This window comes from Tachysurus fulvidraco, chromosome 2 (genome assembly GCF_022655615.1).
Source record: "Tachysurus fulvidraco isolate hzauxx_2018 chromosome 2, HZAU_PFXX_2.0, whole genome shotgun sequence".
NCBI lineage: Eukaryota > Metazoa > Chordata > Actinopteri > Siluriformes > Bagridae > Tachysurus > Tachysurus fulvidraco.
In genome coordinates this window covers 9,249,414-9,275,531 of record NC_062519.1, presented here as the reverse complement: position 1 = coordinate 9,275,531, position 26,118 = coordinate 9,249,414, and the positions used below count along the sequence as shown (strand labels likewise).

General features: G+C 36.8%; 1 protein-coding gene across 2 annotated transcripts; it reads right to left on the bottom strand.

The window, feature by feature from the left end:
• Nucleotides 1–110: 110 nt before the first annotated feature.
• Nucleotides 111–25,723, bottom strand: gdf11 (growth differentiation factor 11). 2 transcript variants are annotated; one of them, XM_027165475.2, is made up of 3 exons: nt 24,914–25,723; nt 5,513–5,886; nt 111–4,444 (listed from the first exon to the last, which is right to left on the bottom strand). In XM_027165475.2, exons 1-3 carry the CDS (start codon nt 25,422–25,424, stop codon nt 4,067–4,069), a joined length of 1,263 nt encoding a protein of 420 aa, XP_027021276.1. In that variant the 5' UTR covers nt 25,425–25,723; the 3' UTR covers nt 111–4,066. The 2 variants fall into 2 exon arrangements, with proteins under 2 accessions (XP_027021276.1, XP_027021275.1); XM_027165474.2 differs by having other exon boundaries at nt 111–4,447; nt 24,914–25,721.
• Nucleotides 25,724–26,118: the final 395 nt, after the last annotated feature.

The window sequence follows — 26,118 nt, the reverse complement described above, 5'->3', positions numbered from 1 at the left end:
CTTCATGATGTAAAGGTGATATGCTCATTTCATTCTTTATATTTACGATCATAGTACTGAACCTGTGACAGCAATGCCTGCGTAGGTTTTTGATTCATTAAATGTTTAGATTTCAGTTTTCATTTTTAAGATGGTTTCATTGCAAGTTTTGTACTTGCATTGAACAAAACTGACGCATGGATTAGGCAAAAATGAAATGTCTTGAACTTGCCTGGGTAATATGGACAATCAGCATGTCTGAAGTTTTTCCTTGTTTTACACTGGAGGCTAATTTAAAGAGTAAGTGTATCTAAAGTCTGTTATTATGCACTTGCCTCAGAGGACACAAGTGGACATAATGTGTTTGTACATTTTGTTCAAAGACTTTCAGAATAAGCCTCCTTTAAAAATTCATAATATACAGATCAACTTGGAGTTTTTTAATCTGAATCACTTCGAGACCTAATCTGTCCTCAGGAAATTTGCAGTATGCAGATTGACACTGTTCTGCTTCCATATGGACTGAACTTCAGTTTAAAGTTCTGCAACATCATTTGTATCGATGGCGTATCAGTGTCATCAACCAGAGAAAGGACTCTTGAGATACAGAATTGTCTGAGGTGTGTTTTGGTTTTGGGTAACAATGCTAAAGCAGCAGCTGTTAGCTTACTCTAATGTTTTAGCTCTCATTTGCCTCTGTGCACAATCAAGTAAGGAAATTTCAAGCGATCCACCATCACAACGCTCACACTCCAGCTGGAATATATCAGTACTACTAACCAATGAATTTATATCATGTATTTATCTTGCCAGTATTAAGGTTTCGTTTATGAAGACATCAAATGACTACATGAAGACTTTTAAAGCAGGTCTTTACAAACATGCCAGTAAAGATTAACCCCTTGAACTAATAACCTAGCCTTACCTAATTTCACAATGCAGGTAATTAAGCCTCAGTGTATATAGTCTGTTACATTGGTATAGGTGCATTGCATGCTCCTTATTTCTCTTAATATTCGTAACAATGCGTGTATGCTGCCACCTGCTGCCACCTACTACACAACATTGCCTTTATATGTATCTTCTATTTCAAATCTTCAAACTAAGTTTCCTCTAGTGAAAATGCACCATAATGTACTACCAATGTTTCCTTCACCTATTTGTGTTTATTAATTGGACAGGCACTTTGGATCAATGTGACTTGAAACAAAATAAAATCCAAACCAAGTACAGAGCTAAGTAGTGACTTAGGGGTTTTTCTCAATGGAGGTCAGTTGGATGTGAACTCATAAAAGCTTAACTTCAGTATATTGTATTATAATGATCTTTTTTAAATTATTAAAAAAAAAAAGAAATACATCCTAAGTATGGACACTTCTGTTGACACTGCAAATGATCAGGACGAAAAGCTTAAGATGTTCACTGAGAGAGAGCTTCCGGATTCCTTCACCATCCTGCATTCATGAATACACTCCAGTGATGTCTGTCCAAGCAGGAAAAAATGTTGTTTGGAAAAAAACATTTGGTATTTTTTTTTTTTTTTTTTTAAATTTTGTTGGAGGAAATGATGACAGGTCTCTGCTTTAGAAGATGGGGAAAAAAGAACTTCAGGAAAGCATAGAATGAAGGAAAAATATGATGGACAATCGCTGTATATCCACTTCATAAACTCATTTTTTTTCTTTCTCAATTGTTACAGTCCATGTACAAGCTCTTGTGCTTGAAAATGTATAATACAAATACAGACAACATGACTTTTCTTGCCATTCCCATAGTGCAAAATTTATAGTTGGTAAGGTAGAGTGCCCAGAAAGGTTCTTTTGTACCCCTTTTTAAAAAATTCTATACATATATTATTTATATATAACGTCAGAAGGCGTCTCCTTTATCCAACAGCATAGTGCTTTTGTTTCCAACAGAGCAATATTTTTCTTTGCTTAGACATCTAGTGATGATGAGACTTCTTTTTTCCTTTTAAGCACTTCAGTTCATCATACGATTAAGGATTAGTAAGGAGTAATAATGGAGTGAAAGATCATAAAACAAAAAAATCAATAAATGATATTTTTCTTGAAATGTAGTTTTCCACATGATGAAATGTAATGAAGCGTTTCCCAGCAACTGTGTGTTTGGGGGAAAACGGCCTAGTGCATCTGATCTTATGTTGCTGATAATGATATGTTGCGATATATATGTCACACACAATATCAGTATATAGGATACTTCCTCAGTGTCCTGCAGTTATTGTCACATGAAAATGATCAGCACGTGCCTACATGTGCTATATGAAAATAATTTATGTAAGCTTCAGCTAAAGGCCCTGTAATTTAAGTTGGACAAATTTATTCCGAGTCAAAACTGTTTAAAATATGGCCATAATATGAAAGGAAATATATATATATATAATACAGTATTTTATTAAATCATTATTGAATAATATTAATCTCCTCGTATTCTAATATTTAGGACTAGTTGTGGATGACCAATTGAGCTGATACTCTAAAAGTTCAGGCTGTGTGTGTGTGTGTGTGTGTGTGTGTGTGTGTGTGTGTGTGTGTGTGTGTGTGAGAGAGAGAGAGAGAGAGAGAGAGAGAGAGAGAGTCAGTGCTGTGGTCGTAATTCGATTGCCTAGTCAAACCCCTTTTCCTGTCCTCATTGAAAAGTCTTGAAAAACCCCTTTCTCTTCTTGTTTCTTTTTGTCTTTTACAAGATGACGAGTAAAAAGGAGATCAAAGTGGCCATGAAAGGGCGCCTGGATTCTTGGGAATGTCGCACTGGGGTGCTAGCTGTGTTTGCAGTGTGTGGTGGGGGGTCTGCTATAGCATGTTTACCTACTGTAGGTCTCTCTTGGCATATTTTTGCTTCTCTAATGTACTATGTTTTGGATGAAATAAAGTATAAATGGGGAAAAATATTCTTAATCTCTCTCTCTCACACACACATATACATATACATATATATATATATATATATATATATATATATATATATATATATATATATATATATATATATATATATATATGGTTAAGAATATTTTGGAAAAAAGTCATAGTTACATAAACAGTTCCCACCATAAGTATTGGGACAGTGAAGTCAATATTATTGTCTCTTTGGATTAAAGATATGTGATGTTTTTTCATTTGCAAATAAAGATTTTTCTCTTCCTCATTCACTTAACCTATGTTTTATTAGTGATTAGGTTGCCTAGGTAGGCAGCGTTTACATTGCAGCATTGCATGCACTCAAGATGAAATCTGTCCCTTTTTCTGAAGCAACATAGGGACAACCGTATCATTTGTTTCAGATAAACTTGTAAGAACATTTTAAGTATCCTCAAATTTGAAGCACCAATTGTGTCAAACCAAGTAATTGAATTGCCTGTTTATTATTATTATTATTATTATTATTATTATTATTATTATTATTATTATTATTATTATTATTATTTTAACTTTAAAAATGTTAGGCAACTATGATTATATTACAGTTTAATATGAGCGCATGCATAAACTGTTCTAATTCATTAGATGTGGTGATTAAATCTGTACAACAATGCTGTGAAAATTCTTGGTTCTAGCAGGTAATAGTTAAATTAACAGCAAGAAACAGCATTGACTTCACTGTCGCAGTATTTACAGAGGGCATCGCATAATCCATATTAAGTATTGTTTTTTTGCCCTTGCAGTAAGACAGGATGAACACACTTATAAACTGGCTTAATCACTTTGGAGCCAATTTAAAAATATCTATCTTACAACTATTAAACAGTTACAAATGAAACACTTCAAATCAAAACCAGGAGCAACAAACACATAAAAAACTAACACAGAAAAGGAATAAATAAATGTCTCAATCTTCTTTCACCAGCCAGTCTTAAAACTTCCAAATTGTTCACAGAAATCTCTTTCCTTCGACTCCAGTTTTTACCACTTTTACCATGAATTATTCTGTTATTAGCTGACTACAGTAACAAGCTAAATTTGGCCTCCTTGATCGTTGTGTCACTCTTCCAGGATGTAAGAGAAAAGCCAATCAGGAGACATTTGAATAGTCATGAGCAGACCAAACGAGCCACCTTTTGTGTCTAAGAGCAGCCACAGCGATCGACCACCATGCCAGGAATCTTTCCGTGGATGATCTGCTGCTTGTCGTTAAAGTAGAGCATATTAATGGGTGACATTTTGGTTGGTGTACAGCAAGGACCGGCCGAGCCTCGAGGATTAGCGTGTTGCACCAAATGGGTGTGTGGGTACTTCTGCATGAACATGTACTCACACTGGCCTGAACAGTAGTTGGCTTTGTAGCGCTTAGGAGCAATGATCCAGTCCCATCCAAATGCCTCAAAGTCCACTGTGAGTGGGTAGCGACAGCATCGAGATTCAGTCGAGTGCTCATCACAGTCCAGGCCAAGATTACGGCGTGAACGTTTTGTCGTCTCGAGAACTTTCACCTCCAGGAACGGCTGCTGGAAATCAGGGGAGGGAAAGTAAGTGGGAAAAAATGAAGAGAGGGGTGAAACTTTGAGAGACAGAAAATTGCTAAAACCTTAGTCTTTATATTTAGATTATGTTTGTATTTAGAGATTTTGAGTAATTAAGTTTGCAAAGCAAGCACTTCACTGCATCAAGGAATCAAGAGACAGGTGAAAACATGGATTTGGTGGATCACACAAGCTACAAACTGGTGGCTTGATACTTTATAAAATATAAATTCCAATCATTTAATGCAAGTGCTCCGTTGCCACAAAACCCTCACTTTCGTTAACAGCTGTGAGAGATCAGATGCCAAATCTGTAATAATTTTACCAATCCAGGAAAATTGTTTATGTAAAAAAGACACATCTTAAACCCACTCTAGTTATATCCATTGCTGACTTCTTGTGGGGGTTGGTTTCTGTAAATTCTGATGTGTAAGTAGTTTTGAGGCATTGATAAACTAAAAACTGCAGGCTATATGTGACCTTTGGCTTCCTGTTTTTGTCCTAACCTTGACCTGTACGCACCTAGTGATTCTCAAGAGATTGTGAACCCGGTGTCTTAACAATTTCATTGTTCTCAACACTGATCTCATCTTGTGGCCAAGCAGCTGGACACACGCATGAGTTTAGCAAGAAGGGAACAAACCACAAGGCCACTGAGGTCAAATCCTGTCAGCTTGCACTCTGCTTTCTTTGTTGGATAAAGAGAAAGGAGAGGTCCAGAGGGAGTTTCATTCTCTCTCTGCTTTTTATGTTGTTTTTGTAGTCTTGCTAAAGAGTCTCTGATCTTTTTTTTAACTCACTTTTAAAAACATCTTGCTGTCCAAAGGGTTGGGTTGTTACTTACTTCTGGAGAAATGAACTTGCCCTTTCGAGGACCAACAATGGGCATACTTGCCAAGGTTCCTGTTTTACCCGATGTTTTTCTTTTTTAATTAAACTCGTGCCAAGCTCTATGACTTTTACGAATACCAAATTTAAATACCAAATTCAAAACATTCTTGAATAACACCATCAATGATACCACTGATCAGCAGGTCTAAGGGTCCTTACCAGCCCTTCTTCTCCAGGTCTTAGTGAGGTCACAGCCAGGTCGTTGCCACTTTCATCAAAGGCATTTATGTCAATGCCCCAATTTGTGTGTGGCTGTTTAAACCAGTTCTGCAGGACATGTTTAAAGTCAATGCTCTGCCAGTAGCCTGACCGTGAGTTGAGCTCAATCTTGAGGGAACGGATGCGGATGTGGCGACTGCCCTGATCAGTTACGGGTTTCAGACGTAGGATCTGCAGATAAACAGTAGATGTTTGCTGCAATGGTCGTAGATAAACCCAGAGCTGGGCTTTCAGCACTTTAGTGAACATCAACTTGGGACTGAACTTGAAGAAACAGCAGTTTGGTTTTCCATCCACCTGGACTATTGGCTCCGCTGTGTAAAGAGAAAAACAACAGGGCATTTCAATAAGAGTTTAGTGAAGAGTTCAGTTTCTTTTATCCTCATATGACCAGCTTTAAAGCAGACATGTGAGCAGCTTATGTCAATAATATTGTCCAATGCATTGTAATACAGGCAGTTGCTTATGAGTCTCAGAAGATATTGACTTACTGACTGATTCAGCACCTTGGACAGTGACATTTGAATGATGTGCTTCTTAGTTTTGGACAGGGGTTTTAAATGAAATGCTTCTGTCTTGCTTCTTTGTTCTATAAATAGTCTCTTGCTGTCATCACTAAAAAAGTACCAGCAGTGGGTTATTTTCACTTAGCAGAGGTCTTTTAACTGCAAATTACACAGACCTTTATCTGTGTTTCTGGGAAATTTGCAAGGGTACCTCCAGTGTCTTTACATGCCAGTGTCTTGAGCAAAACTCAAAATATGGTATTTTGTGAATATCCTTAAAACTCCAAAAGACATTTTATTAGGAACACAACATGAATACAGATTAGGAAACTCCTACTCCCTTTTCAAAAGAGCCTCAATTTATACAATAGAAAGTATTGGGAACATACCTGTACCACATTTCATCAAATAAATGCTGCACATTCATGGTGCAAAAACATCCCAAAATTGCTCTACTTTGTTCAGATCTGTTGACTGTGGCATTTAAATAAATACTTTGGTATTGGTATTAAAGTGCCCAATATATGGTAAGAAAATATGCCTATTATATCACATACAACCTAAAAGGCTTAATAGATTCATGGTTGATGAATAGATTTGTGGCTGAACCTACCTTAACCTATCTTTATGTCTCATCAGAAATCAGGATAATCAGTTAATGCAACATTTTCATACTACATACTGTAGCCTGAGATTCCTGTTTTTGCTTGACTAGATGTGGTCTTCTGCTGTTGCAGCCTCTCTGTCTCTGATACCTTTCTGCTCACCACAGTTGTAATGAATGGTTATTTTTTTAAAAATCCAGTAGCTATGATAGATGTCAATGTTACCCACTGCACCACTGTGGTACCCTGTAAAATTAGATTCAGAATTAAAATACTTATTCTATGAATTTTAACAATGAGCATATTTTTTTTCTAAAAGCTAAAATGCTAAAAATGAACATAAATCCACACTTCCACAATCCACAATCCAAGCTTTTAAACATTATCAATGCAATACCAGATGTGTACACCAGGGTCTTGAGAACAGAATATGGTTTTTCAGAACCTTTAGATATGTCATGTGAATCATAACCATATGTATTAAATATCTAATTACTAATAAAATACATATCATTATTATATAGCATCATATGTTATATTCACCTATTTGTAGCAAAAAAAAAATCAAAGACATTTTACCAAAATAATTAGTAAATATGCTGAAGTTGGGTGGTGATTTCCCTATGAGAAAGAAATACTGTGACATTTGAGAACAATGCAGCACGATGCAAAAGTACTAGTATAAATGTTTTTTAGAGTCAAAGCAAGTTAATCCTCCATAGCAATATGTTTTTATTTTCCTGCATTGTTTGCTACAGGGAAAAATGTGCCTCCACCATTTTACAAAAACTAAGGGTATCTGTCAATCAATCCCCAATCTGTGGTTGCTTTAGCAACCCACAAGGGCTTCCTGTGTCAGAAGATCACTCAGAAACCTCGGTCCAGTTAAAAAACGAGATTAAAGGTCAGCACTGAAAGCTTTTTACATCCCCACTGGTGCAGGGAGGGGTAGTGCATAATAGCCAAATTGAGTTTGAAGGTCAAGGTCAGCCCTATGGTAATGAATGGTAGTATCTTTCTCCATGTTTTGTTGGTTTTAAAGCAAAAAAAAATTTCTGAGTATTTTTAGTTGTTTCTCGTGAACTTGAAAGCGTTTCTTTCTCACTGAATCCACAGACAGTCGGTAGCAGGTCTGTAATTAAATTATATTGCATGTATTCGGTGACATAAATGCTACAATATCTATTATGTTTGTGAATGGAAAGTTGATGAGAAGCCAAACAAGTTTGAGCAGGAAGATCATCATGCTGAGATGAGCTGCAAGTTTGCTCATTAGTGTAGATTTTGACAATATTGCAGTGTTCCTCTCTTGAGATTTGGCACAGTTATGGCAATTAACATTGCCATTACTGTAATGTTTACCAGAAATAAAAGAACAAGTGATCCAGCACTTGACCTGGATTTATTGTTACTGTCACTATCAAAATTTTCATCTACAGAAAAAGAAAATCAACAGTCTGAACTGGTGGTAAATTATCATTTACACAAAATATAATTGAACAACCACAACAAGCCATAAGTTTGTTTGGTAGTTAGATTATCTTTGGTAATTCCAGACCAATAGAATATTGGTATAGAAACAAAATTTAAAAATATTTGGGGTTAATAAAATATTATGTATTGTGTGCAATATGTATAACTCATGCTTTACATGAAAATTCCCGTAGGCAGAGAAATTTGCAAAAGGCCTAATATATAATAGTAGACAGGATGGATCAATGCTAACATAAATTAAAAACAGAGCAAATGATAAACAGCATATTCAGTCATTTGCTTCTTTATATAATAACGCTGAAAACCATAGCTGTAGAAAAAGATAAAAAGGGAGAAAACTTTAATGTTGGACCCCACCATAAATCATAACAGATAGATTGCATAATCATGCCATATGAATGTTTTATCAGTGTAAACTAGCACATGACAAAGGGCAAAGCAGTAGTGAGGAAAAATCCAAACTAATATTTTCAATATAAACAGAGGTATGGAGTAGAGACGAATCACTGCTTAAAATGTAAATGTGGCTGTGTTTACTACCCGGCATGGCTTCTGTAAATCCTGCCCCTTAGTAAAACGGTCTAATTATCTCATGGGCTGGATTTCAAATCTCTGTTTTAAAGGCCATCCTGTCAATTTGAGTCTGGTATATGGATTTCTCTCAATTCAAGCAGATCGGAACCTGGAACTGTATAACTGAAAATAGTAAGACGTGGAGCATTGTCCAGATGGCCTCTGATGGGTCTGGCCTCCATAGCAGCTTTTATTGGTCAAGAACCACCTAAGAGGACATCTGAATGACATGTAAAGCAACCAATCACAGTTCATTTTGTTCAGCCTCATGTTTAGGGGAATAAAAATGTAAAGTCGATGTTCTTACAAAACAGACAGGCATACAAACTATAGATTGTTCATTTAAGAAAGTCATGTAAATTAATGAGTCTAAACCATTGACTATATATAATTTGGAAAATTCAGCATTTAGCTGATCCAAATAGGTGCTCATTGCCACAGTTATAATAGTAACTTCTTTCTTTCGTGAGGGACAGAGAGCAACACTACGGCTTTGTTTCCAGGCAGGCCATTAAAAAATGTTACACACGTCTCCTGGAAATCCTGTAGAATGCAACCAATCAGAGGATATCTTTGAAACTCCTGAAATGTTTCCAATTTTCTGTGCCATATGCATAAGACGTTCAGCCAACCATTTGTGTGCATGGCATCTGAGGCTGACACAGAACCTGTTCTACACATTTACATTATAGGGGGGGTTTTTTTGCACATTTTTGCCCACCTACTCTTTAATAATAATAATCTGTTTGCTACCTAAAAGAGTTGACCACTTTTGACATTTGACCTTATAATAGAATAATAATATTATTATATTATAATATCCAAATAATAAAATAATATGGCTTCATAACTTAAATTAACTATGTTAATATATTTGTACGGTTGGCTAAATTGATTTAAAATTTAATTTAAATTCATTGGTTAATGAATCTGAAAATACAGTAACTACTGATTGTGCAGTTTTCCATAACACACAAAATCCATATATCATCCATTGTACTGTTTGTAACTTTAAGAAAAACTTCATTCATTTCCACCAAAAATAAATTACATGACCAAAAAAAAATTTCCTTAGACATTTACTTTGACTCTTAATTAAAACATTTATTTCAGTTATACAAAACAAAAACCCACACTAAACTGCACTAAGCAGCCAAGCACTCTATTCAACATCAACAGCAGATATTTACTCAAATGATAAGGCTTGCATGACTGATCTCACACACATATTGCTGCCAGTCTTTTTATATACTACCCACACACACACACACACACACACACACACACACACACACACACACACACACACACACACACACACACACACACACACACACTTATACTAGTTTGTCTCAGAAGGACTAAGAATCACTGAACTTGAAATTTTATTGTGAATCAGGTCGGTAGCTGATGCTAATGGTGAGCATAGCAAAGAGAGGATACTTGGAATAATTAAATTCAGTTCTCAGGGGAAAAATATCGAACAGACTTTGTGGGAAAGGATTACAGAGATGGGGGTTGGGGAATAAAAGAAAATCTGTTCTATTCTGTTTTTTATTTGTTTCTTGTTTTTCTTTTCTTTTCTAAAATCCTATTAATCTGTCGCAATCTTTACACATCAGTTGCTCCAACTGAAACTTGTTACAGATGTGCTAATTGTAAAATATTTAGTAAACCCAGTGTCATGTTGCATGTGTGATTGTAGAGACAGCTGGTGTTCACTCAACAGATCAGTGATGGAAAGAACTTGATACATTTTCTGATGTATTGTTGTCTTTGTATTGTTATATGTGGTGTACATGTAGTGTGATAGTGTGATATAGTGAATCACATGCATTATATGCAAACCACATGTAACAATACTGAGTATCAGAACATGTATCAAATCTTTTCCATCACTGACTTCATCATATAACTTATCAGTGCAATCGTTTTTAAGTGTAGTAATATTATTTTGATATATTTTTGCAAATCATGGCTCCAGATCTATGACTAAAGTATTTTGATTTAATGATTTGACTTTGAATACCACCAAAACAAAAAAATCTTTATACATTTTACAAATAATTAATTTGAATTAATTAATAAATTCATTTTATCAATATTTTGTTGCAGAGAGTCTATATTCAGAGGCATTTAAATAACATTTTTTAACACGTTACCTCATTTTTGCCAAGAAGACAGATTGGTATTTCTAATCTGCATTTTTGACCTGTGAGGTTAATTAGCTCAATATAATAAAATAAACACACCTGTTTAGCCTCTTACACCACTCATGGTCATGTCACATACCGCATGCACATGCTTGGGTTAAGATGAAGTTTTGTATCTGACTGGATGGCAAAAAAATTCCCAGAAGGATTTTCCTCCCCACAAAAAAGCTGTAGAAAAGAAAACGGTCATCTGTTGGGAGAAAAAAGACAGAAGCCAATAATGCTTTCGCTTGCCCCCACTCCAGAAAAAAGGGGGCGGGATTCTATTTGCATATATATCTATATTTTCTTAATGGGAAATGCAAATGTGGTATTTGGAGGGAAGTGTGTGTTAAAAAGAATGAATGTGACTCTAGGGGATCCCTATGCACCTCTGGAAATTAATCATTCTGACACGTTAACGACTCCTCTAATAAGACAGGGGCCCAGCAGCACTCACACAGTCCCTGCACACTCTTTGTTCGGCCCTCGGGTCCCAGGAGGAATTGACGAGGGGAGTGGGGGAGGAGTTCAGGAGAGAGGTCGTTGGGGGATTCTCCATCCCTAACATGAGGGACCTCTCATTTTCTGGAGGGGGAGATGGAAACAACCATTACATCCACATGTGTCAAGATTTAGGAGGCTTTGGCTACAGTTGCAGCTGGAGTGACACAATGAATCCATGGTATGATGATGATACAACAGTATTAGAGATTCCTAGCAAATTGCTGGTCATCTTACAATGTCCAATCAATGGTTGGTATTGAAAATGTACTACCAGTGTGCTCAATAGTATATGAAAAGCAAACTACTATGAATACCATAAAATTATACCACAGGGTGACAACAGTATTATTGTACGATGCACTGTAACAATGCAGGAATGCAAAGAAATTTGTTTGTTACTTGGAGTTTCATTTCAATTCATGCCGAGACTGCTACCTTATCATTGCGTTTATCAGAACAATGTAACAAAAGCTTGTTCTTATGTATTAGGACCCTTCATCATTCCACATTTACATCATTACATAGACCATTACATAGACCATTACATAGACCATTACTATTTATTATTATCACACTCATTTGCAGTATAAACCCATTGATCATGCTGATTATGAATTCATAAATTGTTTACAGGAACATATACACTAGAATTGTGATTTTCATGAAGAGTGAGTTATTAGTTTGGAAAAACGTTTATATCCTACAAGAGCTCATTAGGAAAAATACAATCTTTCACCATATAGTCATCATCTCTGTGAGCTTTCTGCCTTTTATCTTAGCATTTTAGCGTTCAACAACATACATACGTGAGTGTAAAGTTAATCAGCAAAACGTTTGTAAATCAGGAGGAAATGTTTAGTTCAGTTTAGCCTACAAAAACCTTTCCTACAACTCTAAATGAAATGAAGAATGTAGCCCACTGTCAAGATTCAGAATACAGTACATTCATAAGAAGGACCAAGTTTTAATTAAAAGGATGCAGATGTTACGAGCTTGCATGTGTTCAGTGCTTTTTTCAGCTCCTTTTTTTTTATTTTTTTTTTATATGTATAAAATAAGAGTTTATGATTAATTACAATAATTAACTCCTGACACGGTCATCACACTGTCAGTGATGTGATGCGATATATCAGGACAATACGGCATAGTCGTAACATGATACTGCCAATTTTATTTCAAATTTATATCAAATGTATTTTTATTCCTTAGCTAACTGAAGAAATCCATTTAATATATGCATCATGAAAATACTTGCTGTACCTTTAACATTTTTAGGATGAATTTCCAGTTGAATTCTGATCAATAAATAAGAACTTTGAATAATCTTTTCAGGTTTAGTGTCACACACGTAAAGAGTTCACTTTAATAGGTGCCCTAACGTCTGCAGTGCCTGACCTGTAAAGTTACATAGCTAGATAAAAAAAGAAGATAAGTTGTTGGTGAAGTTGTGAAGTCCAAGGTTCACTATGGTTCTCTATCCCAAGGGCATTTGTAACTCATGGTAACCAAAACTCCATGTAACATGTTTCTGATTAAATCCTTTCAGGGGAATTCATTTAGGTGTGCAGACTGGTCAAAGTATAAATGTAGTTACTACAGTAGTTTTGTGTTGTTTTAGAAAACAAGATGTTGTTTTAGAAGGGGTGATTTATTTGTAAGGTTGAATTGTAAGGCTGGGTTTCTTCATAAGTAGCAAAGTGTCAAAACTTCTGTAACTAAATAAATCAATGGATTGGGGTTAAGTAATGTATTATTAAGCATGAGCCTATAAAAGCTAATGAATTTACAAAAGCGATAAAAGTATCAGGTATCATCCAACAGTGTTGTTACCAATGCATGCTAATCATATTTAATGGACTAAATCTGCAAAATAAATAAATAAATAAATAAATAAATAAATAAATAAATAAATAAATAAATAATAATTTAGATATGTATAAATGTACTGTATATCCTGTACAATTCCAGAAAATATGAGTGACATTTAAGAATCTATGAGGATTTGTGTCTTTTTGTCACCATTCAGTTTTCTGATCTGTTGCCAGTTACTTGCTTGCACTGTCCTGTAAATAATGTATTCCTTTAATTCATCTTAGTGTGTGTGTGTGTGTGTGTGTGTGTGTGTGTGTGTGTGTGTGTGTGTGTGTGTTGCCCAGTGATAATTTGTATGTATTTCTGCCTGGCAGTGTTCCTAAGACCAAGATAAGGCAGTTACTGAAGATAAATGAATGAATAATTCATTCTTTTTTTTTTCATTGAAAAAAAAAATGAAATGCCTAACACAGCATGAAGTGAAGCATGCTGACCTGACCTTTCTGCTCTCTCTCATCTTCCTTTACATACATTTTAAAAGACATCCTTATACATTTATTCATTTTTTCCTGAACGGCTTTTCTGAGGCAGCTTCACACAGCCAGATATGTCTGTTTTTATTTCTTCTGTTTGTTCATTCTTTCTATTGTAATTTCAGTTTCAAATGTATATTAATATGCTTTCTTTCTGTAAATAAATAAGTTGAAATAATTTAAGAATGAGCAGTTGAAAGATTAAAAGCCTTGCTTTAGGGCCCAATACTGGCTCTCTGGCAGTCCTCAGGTCTGAACTCCCAACCTTCATCTCAATAGCAGCGAAGCTGTGCGCTGAGATTCCATTGCCCCTAATAACTACTAAAGCTTTCGAAGCAGCACACTCTTTTCTCCATATATTCGCAAGCTGTTCAGTTGTTCTTAACAGCAGTGGCCTTGGACTTCATCCAAATGTGCTTTTGGCAACGGACAACTCGGCATTGCTAATGAACGCCATGGCCAACATTAAATGGAAAAGGAAGTGTGTGTTAGCTGCTCATCCTCTTTGTGAGAAGCCACTCTGTGAACACATAAGATCCTTATTAATTTTTCATACATATGAAGTCTTTTCCGGCTTATCAATGCCCTTAATGGCCAGAATGATTCAGCTGTTCTTCTCGTGACCATCGGTTTTTAAGAATGCATGAATGGCAGCAACAAGCTTGTGGATTATTATTGGTTTCCTCCCTCCATCCCACCCTCATTTCGACAAAGTGCTTAATTAGTGGAGAGTGCTGAGTAATTATTTCCTTTATTAGTGAGTACAGACATCTGTTTTGGCTCTTTAACTCAACCCTATAAAAGCAGCCCCCGATAAAAACGTCCATGTTCTCAGTCCCTTTAGGACAGAACGCTTGTTGCTCCACGTGGCATTACAGAGCTGAGCTGCTGCTTTCACACATTCCAATAGCTGTAACTGAAATCCACCCTTTCTACACCAACCACACCGGAGTGTCCTAACTGATATTTGTAAAGATTTTATCTTCAGCACAAACCTCAGTATATACTAGATTTAAACTGACACATTTTGTTCATATTCTGAAGTTATAACCACAGTACCAGAGTATTGAATTATTTGTTGTATTTCATAATTGTTTCCCACCTTGCAGAAAAACTATGAAAAAACTCAGGTTAAATAGTTCCTAGGAAAACTGCAAAATTCATCTCTCCTGCTTTAATTGAGTAAGTCTACAGCTCACAGGCACACAACAGGTAAACAGTCTTGTCATCCACATACATCCATTAGGAAAATGGAGCTACGCTCTGCTATACCAATCAGCTACTAATCATCTGTTCAATAGGACAAAAGCACAGAAAGTCTAGTTACTAAACTATTTTCTAAATGTAGATTTTAAGCAAATATATTTAACCAAATCAAGCAAAACATTATATTAAAAAAAAAGAAACTACACACAAATGCAGTGTGAGATCCGCAACAAAGAGGCCAATGTTAATCACACCGCAATAAAAAATAGTACAAATCAAGAACATGAATTTACACAGAAAGAAATTATCTATGAGCTACAGTTACATGGTAGTGGTTTCATTCAAAGCGACAAAAGAGTGAGATAATGCTCTGTAAGGTGTAACCATAGCAACTACTGTATAATGATAGCATATTGGTATGTGGGCAGTAAGTTTGTTATTTGCATATCATTCAGTAATGAGGAATTAAACATTGAACACTCATTGAAACCTTGCAGTATAAAAAATTTAAATAAATAGCTCGGCTTAACTTCGATGTGTTCTTTGCCGCCATGTCTGTCATACTTTACATATTATATATTGTTATATATTATGTTAGTATTATGAGCATTGTATATTATATTTAATGTTCTATATGCAATGCATCCATTCAAAACACAAAACACAGGCAGAGAATAACCTAATACAGTCAAAATAACTTACACCAACTCATAATCAATCATACAAAAACTATTTTTCTATAAAATATATTTCTACATACGGTTTATCAAACAGCTGTCAGGATACGGTCTATGTTCATGTTCATCTATACAGCTTCAATACAGTCTCTAAACTCCCCTGCAAAAAAGGGGCCAAATCCAAAATCCAATTTCCACACTCATATAGAATGCCTAGCTGTCAGTGTGTACAAGGTGTTAGTGTTTATGAGATATGTTTAATTATAAATGTGCTTGATGCATCTCGAGTGATGCCGGTTAGGGGTTAAAAATGGCCCTGCGTGGGAAGAAGAGCGAGAGGGAGGAGAGAGCGAGATTCCTGAGAGGCCTGGTGAAATTTTGACTCTGGTATTAATGGACTTTGGGCTCTTTGAAAGTTTATTAGCCATAAAATTGACAGCGTGTTGTGCTAGCTCAACAGCCCCACTGTCCTCACTCTTTATTCCTGCTCAAACAAAACAGGCAGATAACACAAAAGGCTCCGCACACGTTTGCTCGAACAACCCCCCCCCCCCTCCCCTCCTATGGACGGGAATCGTTGAAAACGATCTCAGATGCAGGTGTTACCATCCGGCGTGTATGTAGGTTTAGTCACTAACTCCTCACACACTCCTTACACACTCACTTACTGAAAGGACAGTCGGACGGCCGGTTTGTCTTTTCTGCATTCGACCTCTTAACGTTTATGGTTCCTGCACCTTCAGGAAATGACCCTTTTATAGGGTCAACACTATAAAAGACTTGTGGCTCTTGTTTTTTAAAGTGGGAGTGGTTGGTGGGTGGATGTTGAAGAGAGTTGGTGTGTGTGTGTGTGTGTGTGTGTGTGTGTGTGTGTGTGTGTGTGTGTGTGTGTGTGTGTGTGTGTGTGTGTGTGTGTGTGTATCTGTGTGTGTGTGTGTGTGTGTGTGTGTGTGTGTGTGTGTGTGTGTGTGTGTGTGTGTGTGTGTGTGTGTGTTTGACGTCTTAAGTGTTCGTTCTTTCGTGGAGGGGGGTTGTCGTGTTGTTTAATCTACTACCAGCTCTCTTTTCGTGGCCAAAGAAAAAGACCTGAAGAGGTTAATTGGCTCCTCGTCCGATATATCACATTGCTGTGAACTCTGTGACCCCTCTTGTCAATAGGGGGCTTTTTCCCCTCTAACTCAGTGAATGTATTAATTCTTCTTTCTGCATGTGTGTGTATGTTTGCCCCAATTAGACCATTTGGACAATGGAAGCCGAATATTCTGAGGTAAAAAAAAATGTGTTCTGATATGCATTTGATTTCATCACTGTTTTTTTTTTTTTTTTGGACATATAACTGAGCAGAAAGGTTGAAGTCTACTTTTTGAAGATTTTCACAAAGATGTGTGATAAATATAGGTCGTCAAATCAAATCTAACATTTTTTGTATGGTATGAATGTTTTTTTTCATACATTCTAAACCTCTAAAACTAGGTAACCCAGTTCTTGTGTGCATTATGCAAATACCTTTAAGTGTCATATGATTTTTAACATTCATTTATCACCAGCTACTTCATTTTAAATACATATAATACCTTGCACAGCAAAAAACTGGAATTCATGCATCTAAGTTACACCAAGATGAACTAATCTTTAAAACAAAGGAGAGCAGTCCACGCAGGGGAAGGAGGGGCGACAAATTACCAACAAACGCTCTGGTGGTTGTTAGAGAGGGACACTGATGAGGGAGGAAGGCCTGGTTTAAATATGTAGACAGGTGACAAATGAGGGCTCCAAGGGGTCAGCAACCCTGCTCTGGCCTCACACATGCACCGAGCCACATGCACACAGCATTAAAACTCTCTCTCATACAAACAAGTACTGAATTGACATGCGTTGATGGGCCTGAGATCTACGCACAAGTGGCTAAAAGCAGGTGCACCCTGCACTCTTTTGTCATAAAGCTTTACGTAGTATTAGTTGTACTTAATATACTCAGGCACTCCACAGCCCTAATCAATCAGAATCAAGGGCTGTGAGCATCTCAGGTCAACTTGATTTTGACGCCCATGACCTGTTTTGTGTTACTGAAAACAGCAGGGTCTTTAAAAAAAAAAAACAGGATTGCGCCTTACTTAAAACTGTAGGGAGAAGCACACGAAACGATGCCACAATAATGTTACTGCAATGAACTCTCACGATTCTGAGAGGATTCTAGATCTACTGGTACTTGTAGTAGCAAGGAACTGATACTGAATGTTAGAATGTGTTTATTTCACAAATTTATATATTTGTGAATTAACTTTGCTTATTTTCTTTGAATCTTTTTTTAATCTTTTAAATAATCTGTAATTTTCATAGAAAAATTCTTTCCTTGGTAACCTACAAACTATGAAGACTGTACACACTGCTACATATATATATAAATATACATATTTATTTATTTATTTATTTATTATATAAATAGTCAGACACTAAAGAGCTGGGGCTGCTTACTCCATATCCATATCTTCTCAGAACAATGTTAAAATGTCCACATTGTTGGCAGAGAATGGCCACACTAAATGTTGTTGGATTGTACACAGTGACAATAAAATATCTACCCTTACCTTACCTATTTGGGATAAGTATTAAGTATGTGGTTGGAAATGTGGGATCATGCAATAACACTGATGAATCTTGGCAAAATACAAGGTGAATCTATGAAATAAAAAAATACTCAGAAGCATTCAGAAAATTGATTTTATCAAGATTAACACCTCACACTTTGATTATGTGAGTGCTTAAGCTGTTGAAATAACACTTTTTGGCACTTTGTTGACAAAACTAACTAAATCATGTGAATTGTGTATTGTGCATTTAAAAATCTATGTCTATATCATCTCCTCTAAATAATCATCTCATGTAATAAATGTTCACAGGAAACCTAGTGACAGTAAATGTAAATGTATCCGTGCAATCAGGAAGCACCTAATCTGTGTACATGTGCATGTCTATGTGTTATATGACTAAGGAACATAAACCAGATGAACCCCTATAAATAACTCCATCCGTTTTTTGAGTGCTAATGCCTCCGAGAAGAAAATCTCTTGCGAGGACGGATCAGCGTTTGAAGTTCTTGTGCTTTATCTGCAAAACAGAGAGGCGTTTCGGTCCTCCTGTGGGATGCGCTCATGACGCCACAGGCGAGAGCGTTGCGCTCCTTTGTGCAGCACGTGGAAATAAAGGGGGAATGACAGAGTGAGCGGAGAGGTGGGAGAGGAGAAGAGATGAAGAAACGGAAAGGAGATAAAAGAATGAAAGAGCAAGGCTGAGAGAACGGAACACGTTGAATGATATAAAAGAGAAGGCAGGTGGCAGGAACGATAGAGAATGGAAAAAGTGGTGCCAACAGATGGCACAAGTAGATAGATATGTTTAAAATGATAGAAAAGAGAATTACATAATCATATGAGTATATGTCAGCATCTAGCAAAAAACACAAATGGGCAAACTGTCATTATCATCAACTGTTGGAAGTTGCAAAGCTAGAACTTTAAACACTACTCTGTTCAGTCTGTGCAGATTTCTTTCTCAGGGTCATGAGGGGTTTAATTAAAGATTTCAGGGTTTATGTATAACAAGAGACTAACATATTGATTATTACATGGTTAACTGAGCATATATATATATTACAATTATAACAAGTAGTAATTGTGTCATTTTTTCTGCTTTCTATTTAACTATGTTGAATTTCCCCCATTTTCTCTCCAATTTCATGACCTGCCAATTTCCAACCACTAGCTAACTCTCCCATATTATATTATAGCTACCAGCTGGGGAAATCAAGGCTAATACATGCTTCATCTTTGACACATTAATTTAACTAACTGAATCTTTTTGAACTGCTGCTAATGCTGTTTCACATCACACTTAGAGGAAAGCGCTCACTGCCCTTATCTGCATACAGGAGCACACAGATGGTTGACTAGCATCTCTGTGATTGACAGATGAGAGAGAGTAATGCTATCCCTCCCATTCAGAGAGCACGGCCAGTTTTGCGCCCTTGGTTCCTGATGATCGGGTAAATGACACAAGGCGTGGATTCATTTTCTATTACAGCAGATATAAACAGACAATTCACATAATGTTATATATATATATATATATATATATATATATATATATATATATATATATATATATATATATATATATATATATATATTCCATGTAAAAACCTTCAGCACAATTATCTTTGAAGAAGTTTCACTAGTATTGGCTTTATGAATAAGCGATGCAAATACTTTATAGCTGCTTCTAACATTCCACAACCTTAAACGTGACCAAAATTATGTTTTTCGGTGTCTTTACTCCCCTCTTTGCTCTTATTCTTATTAAGTCTGTTTTCTGCTTGAGAAGAATGCAATTTAGTGGATTAATGATTATACGAATTTGTATCGCAAATACATGTACCTTTTTACAAAGTTCTTCAGAAAAAACACTCCTGATAAAAACTGGTCATCATTTTAGGTGTTGCATGAAAAAACTACTTTGTACTACTACATCCTTGCATCCTTGTATGTACATAAACATCCTAGCTAATCTTGTAATCAAACATACATATATATGTACAGTATATATATATATAACTTGAGATGTAAAATTTCACCGTATGGACACTATTTTTGGAGCCCTGAGTATCACACACATATGTGGCACTTCCCCAAACTGTTACCACAAGGCTTGAAACACACAATTTGGGTGTCTTTAAATGCTGTAGAATTCAGTGGAACTAACAGGCCTGTTCTAGCATGACAATACCCTTATGCACAAAGAAAGGTCCATAAAGACATGATTTACTAAGGATATAGTGCCTATCCTACTCGAGTGTCCTGCACAGAGAACTGACCTCAACCCCACTGAACACCTTTGGCATGAAGTGGAACTGACTGCACAACAGACCTCCTCATCCTACATCATTCCTGACCTCACTAATGCTTTTGTGGCTGAATGAGCTCAAACCCCACAATCACCCTCCAAAATCTAGTGGGAAGACTTCATTAGAAGAGTGGATTTTATTCTAAAAGCAACTTATAATACTAAATATATAATATTAAATCACATATGGAAAAAAACGCATGGGTGTGATGTTCAGGTGTCTACAAGAATCTAGTGTTTCAACCAGAACATTATATTTATTGCATTTACAGTACACGTTCCCAGGCATCAGAGTCAGGCTGGCGGAGGCCAAAAGTTTGAAGGCGGAATAAATAATTAAATAATATATGATATTTTACTGTATGCTAATGTTTATGAACTTCTGAGCTGAAATATTTTTAGATTCAGGAGAATATGCTTGAGAATTGCTACAGAATGATGCATGAAGTCATGACAACACCAGGTTTCTAGGCACCTGGGGAAAATGTAGAGTATACGCCAGATAATGACTAGAGCTAAACAGATAGCTAGCTACCATGTTAGGCTTTTATATGGATAATGTAAAGGCAAAAACCTCATCAGTTCCTTTAGGATTTGTTGTAAAAATGACATATATCAACAGTGAGCCCCAACTCCTGAACATTGGTTCTTGCTTCTCAGTGTGAATTTAACACATCTTCAGTAAAGTTAACTTATGATAGCCACAATACATTTTAAACTGACATAACTTTTTTGTTTGTTTGTTTTACAAAATAATATAAATTGCCTTAAAGCTCTGTTTGTTTTAATCAACTAAATGATATGTTGGAGTGTTTAGAACTTTCTGAAGTAAAATGTTTTGATAGTTTAGAGTTGTGTGGCAACGTTGATGTTTCTCAGTGTCTTCACTACTGTTTCTCACATTTCTTCACTACTGAGGCAAATGTTCTCAATAGTTGTGTCTCATTTATACTTTTCACAATGTCTGTATAAACACATTAATAACGACATGCTAGTAAGCTAAAACATCAGCCAATTTCATATATAATTTGATCATATTTCCCTGTTGCCTAGCAACGCTGTTCTTTTTTTTTCTTGCTTGCTTATTTCTTTTGTTGTACCTCTCTAGGTTTCTTTTCAAAAATTTTCTAATAGCTTTTTCAAAATATCTCTGTTTTATTTAAGATCCGCCTCTGTCATCCTTCCGCAAACAATTTTAGCTCCTTGCAAGTACCATATATTCTCTATATTGTCAATGTATGCATTCTGTACATGCCATATATTTCAGCTCATACTAAGGGCATTATAGCTTTATATGCAGTACTGGCATGTGCACTACTTTGCATGCCTGAAAGAACGTGAAACATGAAGTTTACAAGGTGGTAAAGCATTACTGATACCATATGTGCTTGGTTTTTTCTTTAACATGTGCATCATTAGTAGGCGCACAGCAAAATTCCCCAGTGTTGAATTAACACCTACAGGGATTATATAAGTCCAGCTGGACACAAACGAACACTGTGAAAGTGACTCTATGGAAATAATGGAACTTTAAAACCCAGGAAAGTCTATTTGAGAAATTTAAGACTCTACTTTGCAGCTGTTAAAAAAATTATAGTTTATGTGAAATCACAAGCTGCGTTTAAACTGCGGTTCATTATTCTGATACGTGAACTGAGTGACAATTGAGTGAGAGTTTAGTGAGGGGGGACACACAAACCCCAGCTTTGTTCACATCTCGTTCTCCCAAAAAAAGAGAAAGAAAGAAAGAAAAAAAAAAAACGGGATTATTTGCTCGGCTTTTCGTCCGCCTTGTGCAGAATACATTACGTGTGTAAATGTTGTTGAACCCCCGGCGTTTCTTGGCGGAAAGGTCACACACTCCCCCTCGACCCTGATTCTGTTCCCCCAGGGCTTTGTGTGTGTGTGTGTGTGTGTGTGTGTGTGTGTGTGTGTGTGTGTGTGTGTGTGTGTGTGTGTGTGTGTGTGTGTGTGTGTGTGTGTATTTTGTGTGTGTGTATCCACACCCCCTTCTCCCCAAGCTGCGCCTATAAAGTTCGCATTTAAAAGGCGAGTGCGCTGCTGAGGGCCGAACAATAGCATCTTTCTGGACACACTTTTTCTCACTGCCCGGGTTGCCAGATTGCCACTCAATTGAAACATATTTTAACAAAATAGTTGGGAAAGTATATACTTGAACTAGAAGATATGATGTTTAGTTAATGTTTGGTGTGGATTATAATAAGTTAGGTTGCAGCTGATCAGTATGTTTCTGCTCTAGGGATTGTGAGATGGAAAGTTTGGTCCCTTTAGGGTTAACATTTTTAGTCTGAAATGGACAGTGGCATGGTTAGAAATCTACAATTAAGATTTTGCCAAACAGATAAATAAAAATCAAGAACAGTCTCAAACCATAATAGAAATTTCCAGAACTATAGGGTTGGTTTTGAGGTTCACTTAGAAAACCAGCATTTTGGGCTCTATGATTTCAGTTTTCTGGCATCAATTAAGCTATCTGTTGAAACATCTAATATTTGAATTCCTACACAAACAAAAAATGCACAAGAGAATATTTTAAAATAGAACATACTTTTAATATCACATTTGAACTGTGGCCAAGGCTGGAGGCAGACTATGTTTACTTTATGTGCATCTGCTTGTCAGGTTTTGAATTACATTATCATTATTGATTTAACACACACCCCCACCAAAATACCATGCACAAGCTGTGACTGCAAACATAAAGTTAAAGGGATATGGCAACCGAGTATGTTATTGCGGTTTGTAGCGAATTCTTGAAAACCACCAATATGGCAAACCTAAAGGACATCAAGCAGAGCCCTTAGGCCTGCCATATGTTCGCTCATAAGTATGCGATTAAAAAAACAGCTGAGAGAGTTCAGTAGTAAACTGACCTCTCTGTAAGCAATGGATGAGAGCAAAAAATCAGTGTGCATCTAGACATATTTCCTCATCTCTTGAAGGAGGAAAGTGCGATTCTTGCCTATAGGGAACATTAAAAAAGATGAAGTGCTCTTAAGGCATGAGTACTTTCCTATACATTTTCAACACTCATAGATCCTGTCACAATAAATAATTATAAAGTCCCAATTGGCTAATGGATTTTAACAGTTCGCAGTATGATCCCTAAGAATGACCCCTTTAAATTCTTCAATGTAACCTTTCCTAGAAATCTCTTGTCGGGTATAATTTAGCGTATTGACCTGATTAAATCCATGTGCATAGTGTGGCAAACATTTTTAAAACTGGGTTAATCTATGAAATGTTATCATCAACAAAATGTAATGACTAACAAAGAAAATGTTGTATTATGTGATATGATGTACTCTTTAAGCATCGTAGCATATCGTATCGAATCGTTCAGTGCTTCCTGTGTTTCAGCATCAAGGATGGAAGGAGGGATTATTCAAACGTACCTTATGCTGAGCAATGTCAAAGAAAGCGTCTAACTAGCAAAGGCTGGGATTAAGGCTGTGTCTCTTTGGTCAAATATGGCAACGTGTTTACCCTTTATTTATGTTAAGTCTATTCGCCTGATTAAAGACCTATTAAGGTTTGTAAAAAAAAGGGGGGGGATACTTAGGGATTAAAATATACGAGATTTGACTGTGAAAACACTAACAAGAAATGTTGGGTTAGACGATACGGCAAAAGTATGTATCTTGAGCAAAATTTGTACAAATTCAAAGTGAGTGCACTTAAGGAATAAAAGAGTGCTAACCCTGTCCCTGACCTCACACTTAACTCATAACTACAGATGAGCTGTGGGAATTCTTATATCTCTTCACAAGTCGTGTCAAACATAAGCTTTACTTAGGTCTGCAACTGTTTACAAACACTGTTGTAATAAACTGGATATATCACATATGGTATTTAATATGAGTGAAAGTGAGGATGCTGGACCCAAACTCTTAATAAATAAAATATGTGGCTTGATTTTGTTTTGGATTGTGATTGAAACTCATAATAGCACTTGTTAATGTTAACTCTGCTCTTACTCTAATATCTGGAACTTTCTATACCAACTGATTGGTGAAACGTGTCACTAGTTCACAAGCAAAACACCATCCTGAGTGTTGCAGAAACGAGCTGTGACGTAATTAAGCACAACATCGATATGTCTGTCCATCCTTTACCACTGTGTTGAATCACCCCATGTAATGTTAACTTGACTCCTACTTTTACACTGATTCATTAACATTTACGTTTACCTCTCGTTTATCACTGAACGAGTTAAATGCACATGGTGTTAAATCAACACTGGAAGTGCTGTGTGTGCCTTAAAACTTTCTGAACACATTTTCACATTTGAAAGTTGGACACTTTGTGGCACTCACGCTCTGAGGCCATGGCGATCACCGACTCAGTGGTGGCGTGATACTCATCCGCCTCAGTGAACTCGTCCAGCTCTCGCGCTGCTCCTATTCCTGCCGCGTCTCCCTGGAAGTCGTGCTGGTCGAGGAGGCGCTGCAGCGGCGGCGCGCGAGGAAGCAGTTGCTCAGCCACGGCGCGGCTGATGTTAGGCGCATGTTTGAGCCGCAGCTTGCTCAGGATCTGTGATTTGATGGTCTCGAGGCGCAGCGCGCGGCTCTGCTCCCGCCACGCGCACGCCGAGCACTGGCGCGCGCCGGCTGCCTCCTCCTCCTCCTCAGCCTCCTCCTCCTCCTCCTCCACCGGCACTTCCTCCTCGTGCATCACCTCGAGCAGGGAAAGAGCCGAGGGCATCACGGCCATCACGGGCACTTCAGAGGGCGCCGCTGCGCGCGATAACAATTCGGGCTCGTCGCTGCCGCACAGCTCGAGAGCCACGAGCACCGTCAAACACAGCCAAAAGTTAGCGCGCGCCATCCTAAGCGTGCTTTATCCTTCTTTCTCTCTTTCCAACGTGATGCAAAGTTTGTCAACCGCAAAGTGCAAAATCCTACAACTGGCTTAAATGAAATGTCCCTTTGCGTGAGTTAGATTTCCATAACAACAACAAAAAAAATACAAAAGGAGCCTCAATGCAACCCAAGAAAAGACAGATCTGATTTGGTCTTCGTTCACTTGTACAAGGATAGTGGGATGGATGTTTTCCCGCTCCGGTATATTGCAGGTTTAAACTGCTGTCTTGTTGGAGGATGTTGCTGAGCGTGGAGGCGCCTTTATAGAACCTCAGCTGGTGTCGTAATTCGCCTCGATTGGCTAAGAGGGCAAACAAAGGGCTTTTAGGATGGACACTAAGTGAGTGTGAGAGAGAGAGAGAGAGAGAGAGAGAGAGAGAGAGAGAGAGAGAGAGAGAGAGAGAGAGAGAGCACTTCTTATTGCTCGCCGTTTAGAGATCAGTAATATTAATATCAAACCCTGCATCTTAAAGGTTAATAGAATTTATATGTTTTTAATTATGATTACTTGTAGTTATACTGAATCAATTGTATTACACCAGCAATATTAATATTAACTTAATATCAATTAAATAGACTAATATATATCAATGAAAAATATATCAACTAAATGGGCTAATATATATATATATATATATATATATATATATATATATATA